This window comes from Aplidium turbinatum, chromosome 4, assembly GCF_918807975.1.
Source record: "Aplidium turbinatum chromosome 4, kaAplTurb1.1, whole genome shotgun sequence".
NCBI lineage: Eukaryota > Metazoa > Chordata > Ascidiacea > Aplousobranchia > Polyclinidae > Aplidium > Aplidium turbinatum.
Genome location: NC_137475.1, coordinates 23,392,768 through 23,408,280, shown reverse-complemented (window position 1 = coordinate 23,408,280; position 15,513 = coordinate 23,392,768). Strand labels below are relative to the sequence as shown.

At 41.8% G+C, this 15,513-nt stretch overlaps 1 protein-coding gene across 1 annotated transcript; it reads left to right on the top strand.

Annotated features, from left to right (window-relative positions):
- Nucleotides 1-588: 588 nt before the first annotated feature.
- On the top strand, nucleotides 589-6,732 carry LOC145768501 (ATP-binding cassette sub-family E member 1-like). Its single transcript, XM_082580005.1, has 2 exons — nucleotides 589-2,128; nucleotides 2,997-6,732. The coding sequence occupies exons 1-2, from the start codon at nucleotides 617-619 to the stop codon at nucleotides 3,288-3,290; spliced, it is 1,806 nt and encodes a 601-aa protein (XP_082436131.1). The 5' UTR covers nucleotides 589-616; the 3' UTR covers nucleotides 3,291-6,732.
- The last annotated feature ends 8,781 nt before the right edge of the window (nucleotides 6,733-15,513 follow it).

The window sequence follows — 15,513 nt, the reverse complement described above, 5'->3', positions numbered from 1 at the left end:
AGAAGGTTGCTGGACAAGCATTCAGGGCGTCAGTAATACGTTTAGCCTCCCTTTTAGCTTGTTGTTACTGGTTAATAATGTTGCTTAGAAAACAAATTGGTATCAAAATTATAGTTGGTGGGTGTATTTCCGGAATGGCCCATTTCGGTGAATCCGATCTCTATTCAGTGATTTTTTCAATTTTTTTTTTATTATCGGGTACCGTAGCCTAATTATCATTGCCGTTTTAGGGTTCGGGTTAGAGGTTAGGAACTCACCGAATAGTAACAGACCCTGTATTTTAGCTACTTATGCACCACATGGCCTGGATTTCTGAATATAGCACAATGTGTATGTGCAATAAACGTAACGTCAAATCTTCCACTATTGACAAAAGTAACAACTTGTTAGATACTTGTGAAGATTTCTAAAAAAAAATTCACTGAGTTTTATTGTCTTAACTTTGTTGAACTTCATAAGCTTGCTGAATTTCCATTCAAAGATCCATGGTGTGACACACATACTGCTCTGGATCACTTGACCTTGAGATACCCTCCTTTGTATGCCAAGTACTTTCAATACCATATTTTTCAGATTATGTTCATTTAGTCATTTAATTTGTTGAATGTAAGATACCATGTCTTCTGACCATAATACACGTATTGCTATTGTTGACAATGATAAGTGTAAACCGAAGCGATGCAGGCAAGAATGTCGGAAGTCGTGTCCGGTTGTGCGAATGGGAAAGTTGTGCATTGAGGTCACACCTGCATCAAAACAGGCTTGGATATCTGAAGAATTATGCATTGGTTGTGGCATTTGTGTCAAAAAATGCCCGTTTGAAGCTATTACCATCATTAATCTTCCTAGTAACTTAGAGAAGGATACAACACATAGGTATAATGCTAATTCGTTCAAGCTTCATCGATTGCCGATCCCGAGAGCAGGAGAAGTTTTGGGTCTTGTTGGAACAAATGGTATTGGAAAATCAACTGCTTTAAAGATCCTTGCTGGAAAGCAAAAGCCCAACTTGGGGAGGTTTGATGATCCTCCGGATTGGCAGGAAATTTTGAATTACTTTCGAGGTTCAGAATTGCAAAATTATTTCACAAAAATTTTAGAAGATGATTTAAAGGCTGTTATAAAGCCTCAGTATGTTGACCAAATTCCTAAAGCTGTGAAGGGTACTGTTCAACAAATGTTGGATAAAAAAGATGACACTGGCACTCAAGCAGAGTTCTGCGACTTGCTTGATTTGAATCATATTCTAGATAGAAACATTGCAGACCTTTCTGGTGGTGAACTTCAAAGATTTGCAATTGCTGTTGTATGTGTTCAAAAAGCAGATATCTACATGTTTGATGAACCATCATCTTATCTTGATGTGAAACAGCGATTAAATGCAGCATTGGCCATTCGCAAACTTTTGTCAGATAAGAATTATGTCATTGTTGTCGAGCATGATTTGAGTGTTCTGGATTATTTGTCTGATTACATATGCTGCTTGTATGGTGTACCTGGAGCTTATGGTGTAGTTACAATGCCTTCTTCTGTACGTGCAGGCATCAACATATTTCTGGATGGTTTTATTCCATCTGAAAATCTGAGGTTCAGAGAAGCTTCACTTGTGTTTAAAGTATCTGAAACTGCTGAAGCTGATGAAGAAATTAAGAAAATGTGTCGTTATCGCTATGGAAACATGTTGAAAAAGATGGGTGACTTTGAACTGAGCATTCGAAGTGGCGAGTTTACAGACTCGGAGATAGTTGTTATGCTTGGAGAAAATGGAACTGGTAAAACAACCTTCATTCGATTGTTGGCTGGGAAGTTGGACCCTGATGCAGGAGAAAGTGTACCGACACTTAACATCAGCTACAAGCCCCAAAAAATTAGCCCTAAATCAACTGGTACTGTACGACAACTTCTCCATACCAAAATTCGTTCGGCATATGTGCATCCTCAGTTTGTCACTGACGTCATGAAACCGCTGATGATTGACAGCATAATTGACCAAGAAATTCAAAACTTATCTGGTGGCGAACTTCAACGTGTGGCAATCGCGCTATGTCTTGGTAAGCCAGCAGATGTGTACCTGATCGATGAGCCGTCTGCTTATTTGGATTCAGAGCAACGTATTGTAGCAGCAAAAGTAAGTACAGAATAATAAAACGTGTTTTCCTGCCTACTTATTAGCAAGGTGTGGAATGGAAGACGTTTTCTTCATCTTCCATCGAGATTTTCTCCATCCTATTTCCATTCTATCATAAAAATCTTCCGTTCCATCTCAAGAATTTCTTCCATCTTCAAATTTTGTGATTTCTGTATTGTATGTGCTACAAGTAATCTCACAAACTTTAGGCTAATTTTAAGCTTAGAATTTAACAGTAATATTTTTGTAAAGATTACGTACCATCTGGGGTTAGAAGTGGCAGACCAATACCTTACACCTGTGGTCTTGTTTCGCTGCAACTTTGACACTTGTTGTGTAGGACCCCAGAAAAATGGAATGCGTTGGAGTTTCTGTTTTCGTGTTTTATCAATTCATGTCAAACATCAGGACATATAACGTAGATAACTGTTTGGTTTCTTTATAGCGGTGTAGTGCATTGGAATGAATGAACTAAAGTAAAACTATGTTACTCACGCAGTGAAAGGTTATCGACTTCTAGTTCTCGAACAACCTTCCGGGCAATAGTCGCATTGGTTCAATAGATGATAGGGTTCAATACGAATCGAAAATCGATCGTTGATTCAGTTTGTGAAACGTAATCAAACGGAAACTTGTACTCAACTTATTTTACAGATTTTGTAAGGTTGATACTGTGTTAGAAAGTTCATGATGGAAGATTGTTTTCAAATCAAACCCAAACCTTCTATCCTTGACATTTTCCATATTCCGTTCCATTTCATGCCTATTAGAAGTCGGTAACCTCCAACAAAATGGCCTCTACCTCGTATGTTAGATTAATGCAATTATGTGAAACTTTTTTTCTAAAGTGAATTGCATTTTTTTACAGGTTATCAAGCGCTTTATTCTTCACGCCAAGAAGACCGCATTCATTGTAGAGCATGACTTCATAATGGCTACTTACCTGGCTGATAGAGTTATAGTTTTTGATGGAATTCCATCTATCAAAACTACTGCCAACAGTCCACAACCTTTGCTTGCCGGGATGAACCTTTTTTTGGAATCCTTGCGAATTACTTTTAGGCGTGATCCGAATAACTTCCGGCCTAGAATTAACAAACAAAACTCTGTCAAAGATGTCAGTCAAAAGAAATCCGGGCAGTACTTCTTCCTTGAAGATTAAGCTTTCCAACATTCGTTTGGTAATTTTGATTATGTAAGGATTTTGTTTGAAAGTCTTTTCGTTTTAAAGCAAACCGATTCTGCAGTGCTACGCAAACCGATTGTGCAGTGCTACGCAATTGCTCTGATCATACTTTGTGTTTTTAAGCATAAGCTAGCTTACCTGGCACAACGCATTATTTTTTGAAGAGAAATTTTGTACGTCCCCAAAGTTAATTTTAATATGGTAAAACTGTTTATCAATCAAAAAGGAAATCTTACTAATCTTGCCGCTGTCTGTGGACTGCTCGTAAAAGCCAAGTTTCGATGATTGAAATATTTAATGTGTTTTGCTTTGGAGAAATAATGAAAAAACTTCGCTCATTTGTGTTGTCCCAAAGGTTCGATAAATTGGTTATATAAACAACTACTTTGTAGCTTTAACTACATTGCGGAATCTCTTTTGCTTTCTAGATTTGTTGCCTACACAAATAGGGCATTATGTAAGCTTGGTTTGCAGTGCGTTAATGTAAAGGGTAATTTTTTTTTATAATTTTAACATAAAACAAAATAATGCATGCAAGGATGCCCAGTGTTGTGGTGGGTAGCTGCCCGGATGGCGAATTTTTTTCCCACAAACTTTCTGTTACTTCGCATAGAGTTTGTATTAATGCCGTGTGAAGCTGTGAATGCAAACAATTTTCGTTGGCGTGTTAAGTTCAGTGGTTTGATCTTGTGCCTTATGTTCGTGAGGACAACGGTTCGACGCCCATCGAAGTCAATTTTTTTTTCTACAAATTAATTTTTGCGGTGCACAAAAGCTTTTCAAAAAAAGTAGGGTTAATGGGTTACGGTTAATTCTTAATCAATTCGGAAAATCTTACTTTTAAAGTGACCAGAATCAATTTCTTTTTTAAACTTGACTAGACTAGGTGTGTCTCCAGGCTACGTTTTTTTTTTCAAGTTCAATGTTTAGATTTGGATCTGGAGGGCGAAAATTGGCTGCTGACTTTGAAAACCGCACGAAAAAATGAATTAGTAAAAACAGTTATGCGCGGTAACCAGTAATGGCTACACTTACAGAAATATGCAAATAAGACAGAAAGTTCGTGGGGAAAAAATTTCCCACCCGGGTGGCAACTTTCCAAAAGGTACCATAAAAATCCCTTATGTTGAAACTTCGAAAGAATAAAGGAAAAACGCAAATAGTAGCTAAATTAAGTTATCGGCTGCTTTGGCGCAGAGGGTTAGGGCATTGGTTCTCAACCTGGGGTCCGTGAAAGTTTCCTAGTTTGTAGCATGATTAATAAATTACGACATTTAAAAATTGGTTAGTTGTGCTTTATTTGTGTATTACCGTGATTTTCAAACTGTATTTCCCAACGAACTGGTGCGATGTCCTTTGAAAGTTCAAAGGTTTGGTTTCTTAACTAAAAAATATCATATATATGAATTAATTTTTAATAAGGCTATGTTCAACTTAATTCTTTTGAGACAGCAGTCTATTGATCAATTCTTAACGTATAAATGCAAACGTTAGTCAGCAGTCTATCACCACTCAAAGTTTTGCAATAACCAAGATTATAACGAATTAATATTGATTAGAAATGAAAAAAAGGGAGAAATTGTTTGTAACGGTCGCAAAATTTTATTGATTTTTGTAAAAATTTATAGAAAAACATCAAATCAAGACATAGATTACTGATTTTTGATCTTGTGTGCCAGCATAAAGCTCATAACATAACTTCGTCAATGTCACCAATCGTCGAGTGGTTTGCGCGTTGGGCTCGCAGTCGAGAGCCTGCATGTTCGACTCCAGCCACCCGTACTTGCTGTTGTTTCTCTGGGCAAGAAACTTTACGATAATTGCCTCTACCCAGTGATCGATTTCGAGTACTGGGTAGTACCAAATTTAAGTCATAAGTAAAGTAGACAACCGGAAACAGACATTGCCGTCGGCTGCAGCGTGGGTCGTGGTACGTCGGAAGGCGTACACCGATGCATAGCGCTCAAGTCCGCTTTCTCGCAATGCAGGATAAAGATAATAAAACAAAAAAAAGTGTGTCGTTTCGAAACTTATGAAACATTTGATTCCATTCTAGGAGAAGCGATATCCCAAAATTGCAGATAAATTTCTTTAGGGTCCGCAACCGCTTTGAAGGTACCAAAATAGGTCCGCCCAAAACAAAAAGGTTGAAAACTACTGGGTTAGGGCGATGGTAGTCATTTTATTGTGGGTTTGACTCCCACCACTGCTATTGCTCTTTTTTCTTTTGTAATTACCAAACAATGTTCAAAGTAATAAATGTTAAAGTGCCTACCCTACTGATCGGCGCGACTCTGATTGGTCAAATTTCAAAGTAGGGAATTTTTTATGGTACCTTTTGGAAAGTTGCGCCTGGGTGAGCAACCCACGTGGTTTATTCAAAATGAAAGAAATAATTTTCGATTGGTCAAACTTCACCTTCCGTTCAGCAGGATTGACGTCTTCATGGTTTGTGTGCAATCCCTCTTGGTTCAATTCGTTCATCCGACATGGAAAAGCTCGTTTTTCAGACCCTTCATCAAATTTTGCCTTTTATGCGTTGTCATTTGAGAGATATTTGATAATTTGAGCGAGTCATCTCTGTCTTGTCACATGGTTTTCTACAGAAACCTGGCATGGGTGGTTTGTGGTAACGAAGATTTTGTGTGCATTTTACTTGCTCCGCTGGGTGAATACATGTTTTTGTATATGTCACAATTGTTTCTATCTCTTATCGTAAAGAGACTTTGGAAAGATTGATGACGTAGTCTATTGGGGTATTCTTTCGTGTGAGACAGGATTGTTCAAATTTCAGGGCAGGTGATAGAAAGCCAAGTGAGTGTAGTTTCGTCTAGTGCTGCTATACCATGCATTTGGTGCCTTTTAAATGGGACATTCAAGAATGGCATAGTCAGCAGTTTGTTCCTTCGCGCTACATTCGCAGGTCGATGAGCAATGGTGGCGAAGTAGGGGGATGGGGGGATATATCTCCCCAATATGTTTATAATTTAGAAAAAAAATATTTGCTATGAAGTTGTACTTCGATTTAGTTGTTTGCAAGCATCTCGAATTGCTGACAGCAATTTGCTGTTGTTTTTCTTTTATTGATGTTTGACCACAGTTCTAAATTGTCTTGGATTTGACGCTAGGCAATGAAGGACCTTCATTGAAGGTATTAAGGACAAGTTGGACCAGGCCACGGCACTGCAGTAATGCTTATGAGGGGACTCATTGTATTAATCTCCTGTGCAGGTCTTGTGTCTCTGGTATGCAATGGATTAATCTCCTGCGTTTAATCGCAGCTCGTAACTATAGTGTCTGCTGTTCTACTTTTACGATATTTGCATCAACAACTTCGTCTAGTCTACTTACATACGTGTTTTGTATCATTTTAATTTTATGTGCTGCAGTGCTTCAACACGTGAGTCGTGACACCAGGTACCGTAGTTAAAGTCTGAAACAGTGTGCTTTGAATAAGTTTGAAGTTTAGACTGCATGGAAACAGTCAGTCAGAGATACATGAACGTGATAGTGCAGGCCCTTAGGGGCAAAAATAGCATCTTTAGGCTAAACGTGTTACACGTTGTTTTTTGCATTTTTTTGTAGTTGATAAATCTAACTTCAATTTTAGTGGGTGCCGCAACTTTTTAGGTCACGTGATCACCCCCAAATCGGGGATTCCCCCCAAATCAATTTTGATCTCTTTTCACGGCATTTCTATGCAATTAGATACATTATTTTTTATATTTGGACTGACTGCCACTACAAAATACACGAGATAAAAATCACGCAAAATTATGTTATTAATAACGGCATTGTGACGTCATAACATTAATTTTTTTGCTTGTTTTTTCTTATTGTAGTCGCTTGTTTGTTGTTGGTGTTACTTTTTTGGTTACAATAATTTACCAATGCTAAAATAATTCCCTCTTCAAATACGACATCAGCATTGCATCATGAATGACGTCACAATTTGTTTTGTGATTTTTTTCCGGATGTTTTATAGGTTAGTATAGTAGGTAAGCAATAACTAGTATTTTATACAGGTTGATTAGTGATAGGCCTATCATGAACGTAACTACCAAAAAGCTACTCATCATCGGCGTATGAGCAGATCTTTCCAGGCTAGATTGGAGGGCAGGAAATCATCAGCCACTCAACAGTCTCGTCGTCCAGGACCCTCAGACCGTGTGGAGGCCGGTGGGTTAGGCAGTGGTGGACGACATGATCTGCGGTCTATTCAGTGGCACCACACTCGCATTCTGGTGAAGGAGCCAGGCCCCACTTGTGCCTGACCGAACGAAAACGGCCGACGCCAGTTCGCAGGCGGTTAAGCCTGACCCACGCAAGCCTTGTGAGGGTCATCTCCAGTGGACGGGGATCGGCGTCGGGTATGAATTAAGTCACGGAGCGTGGAGGTGTGGTTTTGCCGCTCCGTGTTCCACATGTGGTTCGTCCAGTGTTCCACACTCAAACCAAGTTCTTCTGTGTTTTTAAGTAGTTGTTGTGCGCCAGGCACAAAGGGGCGTCTTGATTTCAGCCGCTGCTTTGAAGGTGATGGTCGCTTGAATGTTGCACGGAGGGGATGGTCGGGGTCTAGAGCGCGGCGAGCGAGAGAAATCGCGGCTCCTTTATGATGTAGCTCAGCGGGTTGGATGCCTGCTAGGATGGGTAGGTAGTCCGTCGGAGTGGGACGCAGGCACCGAGTCACAGTACGCAGTGCATCGTTGATGGTGGTATCAATGTGGTGGGTGTGAGAGAGAGATCAGCTCCCCAGCCGGGACCCGCCTCAAAAGTGCGACGCGTGTAGATAATTTTTTGCTGATAATGTAGATAATTTTTTGCGTTTGACTCCAAGTGTCAACGGTACGTGAGTGACCTGTCCAGAGTTATGCCGAGATAAGTACAGCAGGGTAGGCGCTCCCCATCAATGTTGATGTTTATCTCACGCTGTGCCCCCGGTTGTTAAGGTGTCTGCCGCCGACACTGTCTTTGCTGAGCTGTAGCTTCCATTTCTTGAGGTACCGTATGCTGATAGTGTTTGCATGTCTTGGCTGAGGTTCCTCTCCACTGACTGCCAATTTCCCGCTGAGTGCCAGGTCGTCTGCGTAAGCATATTTCCTGGAGATGGTGGGGGGCAAGTCGTAGGTGTATATGTTGAACAGGAGAGGAGCCAAGACTGAGCCCTGTGGGACGCCGTTTTTAAGTCGGCGTAGTCTGCTTCGACGACCGCTACCGGTTGTGAGGGTAAAGCTTTGCACAAGTTCCGTCATCATATGGACCATATGTCTGTCAGGGAGCAGGCAGAGTAACTTGCAGGTAAGGCCGCTATGACATACGGTATTGTGGCGCCCGAGAGCTCTGACGTAACGCACGTCACATACTAACGTCATATGGAATTCTAGCACCTTCGTTTCCAATCAACAAATGCCGCATACGTTCGGAATGCAATCCTGTAATCAATCTTTGTACCGTGCCTGAATCATAGTACAGTACCACTATATTTCATCGATAAGTGGATCCACCGTTATATAATGTTAAATGATCGCATGTAGAATTGGCAATGCCTGTAGATTGCGCCTTTCCAATTAAGCTAGAGTGCTTTTTAAGTAACGGCAACCATGATCCTTCACCTTTACTATAATATACTGTTCGAGACGATTCGAGGTTTATTCAACTCAGACTCACTGTTATTTCTGTTTGTAATCAAAGTTGAAGTTCTCTTAGTTCGGTGTTCTCATTTCGCTATGTTTGGATTTCTGTTCTTCTGAAACTGGCAGTCAAGTTAATAAACAACGGAGTTGTGAAGAAAGGGGCGTTCTTCCCGGCTATCAGCACAAGGCTGAGCACTCACTAGTACAGCGAGCAGCTGCGATTCGCCAACCATAACGGTGTAGCTTCCACGCTAAGCCATTCAGACCATCCAATCAACAATATGTTTCTCGGCAGCCGATTTGTAGCAAGAATTGACAGCGACAGACACGTGTTTCGCCCATGAGGCTGGGCTCATCAGTATCGCACCGTATTCTGCCACAAATTTATTCGACCACCGCTTTACCAGTCAGTTTAACTCTTATCTTTGTGGAAACAAAGAAAGAGCCAACAAAACCAGCAGGCGCCAGGGCAGAGGACATTGTGAAGAAAGGGGCGTTCTTCCCGGCTATCAGCACAAGGCTGAGCACTCACTAGTACAGCGAGCAGCTGCGATTCGCCAACCATAACGGTGTAGCTTCCACGCTAAGCCATTCAGACCATCCAATCAACAATATGTTTCTCGGCAGCCGATTTGTAGCAAGAATTGACAGCGACAGACACGTGTTTCGCCCATGAGGCTGGGCTCATCAGTATCGCACCGTATTCTGCCACAAATTTATTCGACCACCGCTTTACCAGTCAGTTTAACTCTTATCTTTGTGGAAACAAAGAAAGAGCCAACAAAACCAGCAGGCGCCAGGGCAGAGGACATTGTGAAGAAAGGGGCGTTCTTCCCGGCTATCAGCACAAGGCTGAGCACTCACTAGTACAGCGAGCAGCTGCGATTCGCCAACCATAACGGTGTAGCTTCCACGCTAAGCCATTCAGACCATCCAATCAACAATATGTTTCTCGGCAGCCGATTTGTAGCAAGAATTGACAGCGACAGACACGTGTTTCGCCCATGAGGCTGGGCTCATCAGTATCGCACCGTATTCTGCCACAAATTTATTCGACCACCGCTTTACCAGTCAGTTTAACTCTTATTTTTGTGGAAACAAAGAAAGAGCCAACAAAACCAGCAGGCGCCAGGGCAGAGGACATTGTGAAGAAAGGGGCGTTCTTCCCGGCTATCAGCACAAGGCTGAGCACTCACTAGTACAGCGAGCAGCTGCGATTCGCCAACCATAACGGTGTAGCTTCAAAGATAAGAGTTAAACTGACTGGTAAAGCGGTGGTCGAATAAATTTGTGGCAGAATACGGTGCGATACTGATGAGCCCAGCCTCATGGGCGAAACACGTGTCTGTCGCTGTCAATTCTTGCTACAAATCGGCTGCCGAGAAACATATTGTTGATTGGATGGTCTGAATGGCTTAGCGTGGAAGCTACACCGTTATGGTTGGCGAATCGCAGCTGCTCGCTGTACTAGTGAGTGCTCAGCCTTGTGCTGATAGCCGGGAAGAACGCCCCTTTCTTCACAATGTCCTCTGCCCTGGCGCCTGCTGGTTTTGTTGGCTCTTTCTTTGTTTCCACAAAGATAAGAGTTAAACTGACTGGTAAAGCGGTGGTCGAATAAATTTGTGGCAGAATACGGTGCGATACTGATGAGCCCAGCCTCATGGGCGAAACACGTGTCTGTCGCTGTCAATTCTTGCTACAAATCGGCTGCCGAGAAACATATTGTTGATTGGATGGTCTGAATGGCTTAGCGTGGAAGCTACACCGTTATGGTTGGCGAATCGCAGCTGCTCGCTGTACTAGTGAGTGCTCAGCCTTGTGCTGATAGCCGGGAAGAACGCCCCTTTCTTCACAATGTCCTCTGCCCTGGCGCCTGCTGGTTTTGTTGGCTCTTTCTTTGTTTCCACAAAGATAAGAGTTAAACTGACTGGTAAAGCGGTGGTCGAATAAATTTGTGGCAGAATACGGTGCGATACTGATGAGCCCAGCCTCATGGGCGAAACACGTGTCTGTCGCTGTCAATTCTTGCTACAAATCGGCTGCCGAGAAACAAACAACGGAGTCTTGAAGAATTCAATCTTGTAGTCAAGTGTTAGCTGTCAAGCCAGTTAAGAAATAGACAGTGAAGAAGACCACCGTGTCCTGGTCATTCCTTGCCAGTTCTGATCTCGGTTCTGCCCAGGAATGTCGCCGTCAGCACGGACGGCTGCATATGAGCGCTCGTGCTAACTACCGCGTCCGCTACAGTATCATAGGCAGCCGTGAGATCAACAAACACGGCGCCAACCTTCTTCTTAGCCGAAAAACTGTCCTCAATGTCTTGGGTCATAAGTGTGACCTGATCTACGGTTGATTGTCCGTGTCGAAAGCCAGCTTGCTCACGGGGGAGCTGCGGATCTATTGTTGGTTCGACACGGGCGTAGATGAGTCTCCCGATGATCTTGAAGGGGATGCAGAGCAGTGAGATTGGGCGGTAGCTCTTCGGATCCCCTGGAGGTTTCTTCGGCTTAGGAACTGCAACCACAAGGGCGCTTCTCCAGATTCAGGGAATCCTCATGTGGCGCAAACAGCAGGAAAGGAAGTCTTTTAACCAGGACTTTAGGGAGGCAGCAGCATGGAGTATCAACTTCGTGCATAGGTGGTCAGGGCCCGGGGCTTTACCTGGCTTTATGTGCTGGAGAGCGGGGGAAAATTCCTCCGGGGTGAACTCACCCGAGATGTTATCCCCGTCTGGAGTTGTTACCCTCCAGAGGTCCGTCATTTCTTGTAAGACGAATCTGTCTGATTCACGATCTCTCGGTTTGTATTTCCCGTTCTCCACGAGCTGTGAGGCGATGGAATTTGCTGAAACGGGAACATTGTTGACGAGAGGCACGTGCTGATCTGCCAGTTAGGTTGTTCAATGTACACCATGCTATGCGGCTGGAGTGCGTGAAGTCGATTGATTCAACAGCTTCTGTCCAGCGATCCTTCCTCTTTGAGTACATCTTCGCCAACAGGGCTGTGGCTGAGCTGTTGGTGTCGTTGCCCTGGGAGACATGTAGGAAGTCGGAGTAGAGGCTTTTGCACTTCTTATCCCAACACGGCATGTACGGTAGTTGTTTTGTCGGCCGTGGGGGATGGAGTGTTTTGCCGCTGATGTTATTGCATCACAAAAGTCCTGGTAGGCTTCTTCCAAGTTGTTGTTGTGTGGGGATGGCAGATACTGTGTGGCTTCTTTGGTGAGGAGTCTATAGTACTCCCAGTTAGCCATTCTGAAGTTCCATTGCTTAACAGGCTTGCTCGGGACAGGCAATGTGAGCGCTGGAGCCGTGATGAGCGAGTGTCGATGTTGGGACCGGGGGAACTTCTCTATCACACGTCTGTCCGGTTGGCAATTATCGGGAGTCATCACTTGCGACATTGGAAAAAAGGCAAAATTTGAAAATGTACTGCAAGTATCTAAAAAGCATTTGCCCTTGTTTTTTTTGCATTAAATCATCACCTTTATGCTCGTTGGACATCAGTTCACATTGGTGATATTGAAGCATTGGAGAAAACTGATTCCACTTTGAATAGACCTACACATTTTTCTGAAGGAAAGTTTGTGGTTACAAAATCTGGTAAGACGTTTTCTGCAATGGCACTTGACCAGAATCATGAGCAGTGCAATGCCGTTGTTAAAGGTAAAGGAGGTAGGCTACTATAGATTTGTTTCAAAACGAAGAAGCTTTGAAACGATGGATGATTTCTCAACCAATGATTGTAGAAAGGGTGACAAAATATCATGACGAAATTGGCTTTAGTGACAAAAAACTCCAATGGCTACATCACGAAGAAAGCAAAGATTATCACAAGAGGTTTCGTGAAGAATTGATTTGTTTGGTACCGGTACAAACGTTTGAAGAGCTTGGCAACCCTGTCACCGACTCGTCTGAAAAACTTTTGACAATGTGCTCAAGGCAAGCCTCCAATGATGAAGGTGTGCAACAGCTTCTAAACCTTCATAACTTTGGGGAAACAAAATTTGAATCGTTTGTATCTTCCAATTTTCTTGAAGATCAAAGTTTGGAGAACCAATAACCAAAGTATCGTTAGACTTGTTAGGCAAAACGCGAACACCAAAGAAGAACACACAACTCATAGTCAAATATAAATCATCCCTTCTTCATAGAGGGTTTGTTTCAAGCTATGTTCGTGGCAAAGGTGCTTTAAAGCTGTTCTTTAGGCTAAGCACGAAGTATCATTGTACCCTATAGCATTATCTGCAAACGGTTATTTGAGATCTACAACAAAATCGGCTCTGCTCACAATTTTAGAATATTTTGGATGTCCACATTGTACTGCACCAAGTTGCAACGTCTATGTTATAGATGGTTCAGCACTCATGCAAATAATCAAACCCAGAAGTAATGTGAAAACATTTGAAGAATACATTTTTTAAATCGTTACGGCAGGGCCCGATTAACCATGAGGCACACGAGGCACAGGCCTCAGGCCCTCTGGTTTTGGGGGCCCCCATTTTTTTTGCATTAGTAGGGAAAGTACTATAATTTGGACCACCTAATGAAAAATCTTAATATTTTTAAAAAGATCCACAACATTGGGGTGCAACTAATTTTATTTGATTAGTTACAGGCTAGTTGGTTTGCAAAAACAATTCCAATCAAAAAAACATAACACAAACAAAGAAAAACTACATTATTATTTTTTTATTATAGTGGTCCATATTATCAACTCAGTTTCTAAAATGGACCACCTGTTTCATAATATGGTCCACCATACTGTAATATGGACCGTTGTCATGTGAAAGTAAATATATCAAGGAAGTCAAACTGCAAAGGCATGAAATAGAACACACTCAATAAATAAAAATAGTCTGAAACGTTCATGATAGTCATCTCAAACAAGTTTCAAATCATTGATCGTTGGCACAGTTGTCACAATAGTAAAAATAAGCATTTGATATATCAGCACAACTTTCATGGGCCAATTTCTTGCACTGACAACACTGAATCCAATCCTCATCAGTGGACTCGTCACACACAAGACAAGTGCATGCAGAAGCAGCATTGCTTGGAATAACTCTCTTTTTTGAAGACTTAAAGGTTAAAGCCTTTTCTCACTTGTTTTGCTGGTTTAGCTTTTTCTGTGAACTTGATTTTATGTTTGTGTGGCGTACCTGTCAGCACAGTAGCCTTTATAGTTTTTCTACGTTTTCTTCCCTTCGTAACTTGTTTTAGAAGTGGGCTTATGTCCTCGACAGATACCCTGCATGAAATGCTAACTGAACAAGGTTGTAAGTTCTTAACACTCAATGACGATGGTCCTGGTGCTTGTGAAATTGCTTCATACGGTGCATCAGCTAAAGTTCCAGCATTTAATTCTGTTGACATAATAGATGTTTTTGCCACTTTCTCAATGTTTACCACATCTTGTGACAAAGGTGAAATGTTTCGAGAAATTGCATCTTGAGTAGACATATCTTGATCATCAATTACCAGCGGTGATAAATTGTTTGGAGAGGTGTCTACTTCATCAGGCTTGTCAGTAACTTCAGCTGAGTGAAAATCACTTTCATCAAATACAAGATAATTAATGGGGTAAATTCCTGCTTTTTTAAATCCATTTTAAATCCAATTTCCATGCTTAGACATGTCGTCAGAACTTAATCAAATTGTTTATAATATCTAAGTGATTATGCAAATTACTGGTAGTAGCTTTTATCACTATAAGAAAGCAAGTTACAAATATATGTTATGATGCACTCTAGAAAGTTTGAAAAAAATGCATAAATCTTATGGAACTTCATTTCTATGCCTGTCTTCATTACTGAGAAACAAATTTCTACCAATTGACCATAACCTGGACCACTGGTCCATATTACCAAACAGTTAGGTGGTCCATATTACAGTTAGCATATAATCTTATGTTGCTTGGTATCATTTAGAATTAAACAGCGGACATTTCTTCAAGATTTTGGCAGATAGTCATTAGTAATGTCTCTCCTGCAGATTACTTTTGTATAATCTTTTGTAACTGTAAAAATATTTGAAAAATTCGTAATAGTTTAGACCAGCAACATAACATCGCAGACCCCCAAAACACAAACCACTAGTAACAACAAAGAACCAGCTCATGAGCTCAATCCTTTGAATCCGAAACAGTAAAAACTAGGTCAGTAAGAAAAGTTAATTCAAGCTGTTCACAAACCATGAAATTATTTACTTCAGTCATTGAAAAAACAGCAGTGGTCCAACTTATCAGCCGGTCCACTTTATAGCACTTTCCCCTACCGTAGGCGTAGGTAGTGAAAGTTGTTGTGCCAGTGTGTGCACACTTGTTATTTTTGAGTAACAATTTCAAATTGTGTAACGATTTCGCAGTAACTGTTGAGCACTCCTGCTCTTCCTCGGCCGACTTGGGTCAAGCTCAACAGAATCCGAACCGGAGTCGGTCGCTTCCATTCCAACATGCACAAGTGGGGTCTGGCTCCCTCATCGGCCTGCGAATGCGGCGCGGAGGAACAAACTGCTGACCATGTCGTTCTCGAATGTCCCATCTACAAGGCACCAAATGGAACGCAT

Excerpts from the sequence above, each read along its gene's own strand:
- LOC145768501 (XM_082580005.1), top strand. The coding sequence starts at position 617 with ATGTCTTCTGACCATAATACACGTATTGCTATTGTTGACAATGATAAG. Across the intron at positions 2,129-2,996 it reads AACGTATTGTAGCAGCAAAA|GTTATCAAGCGCTTTATTCT; the intron begins GTAAGTACAGAA and ends ATTTTTTTACAG.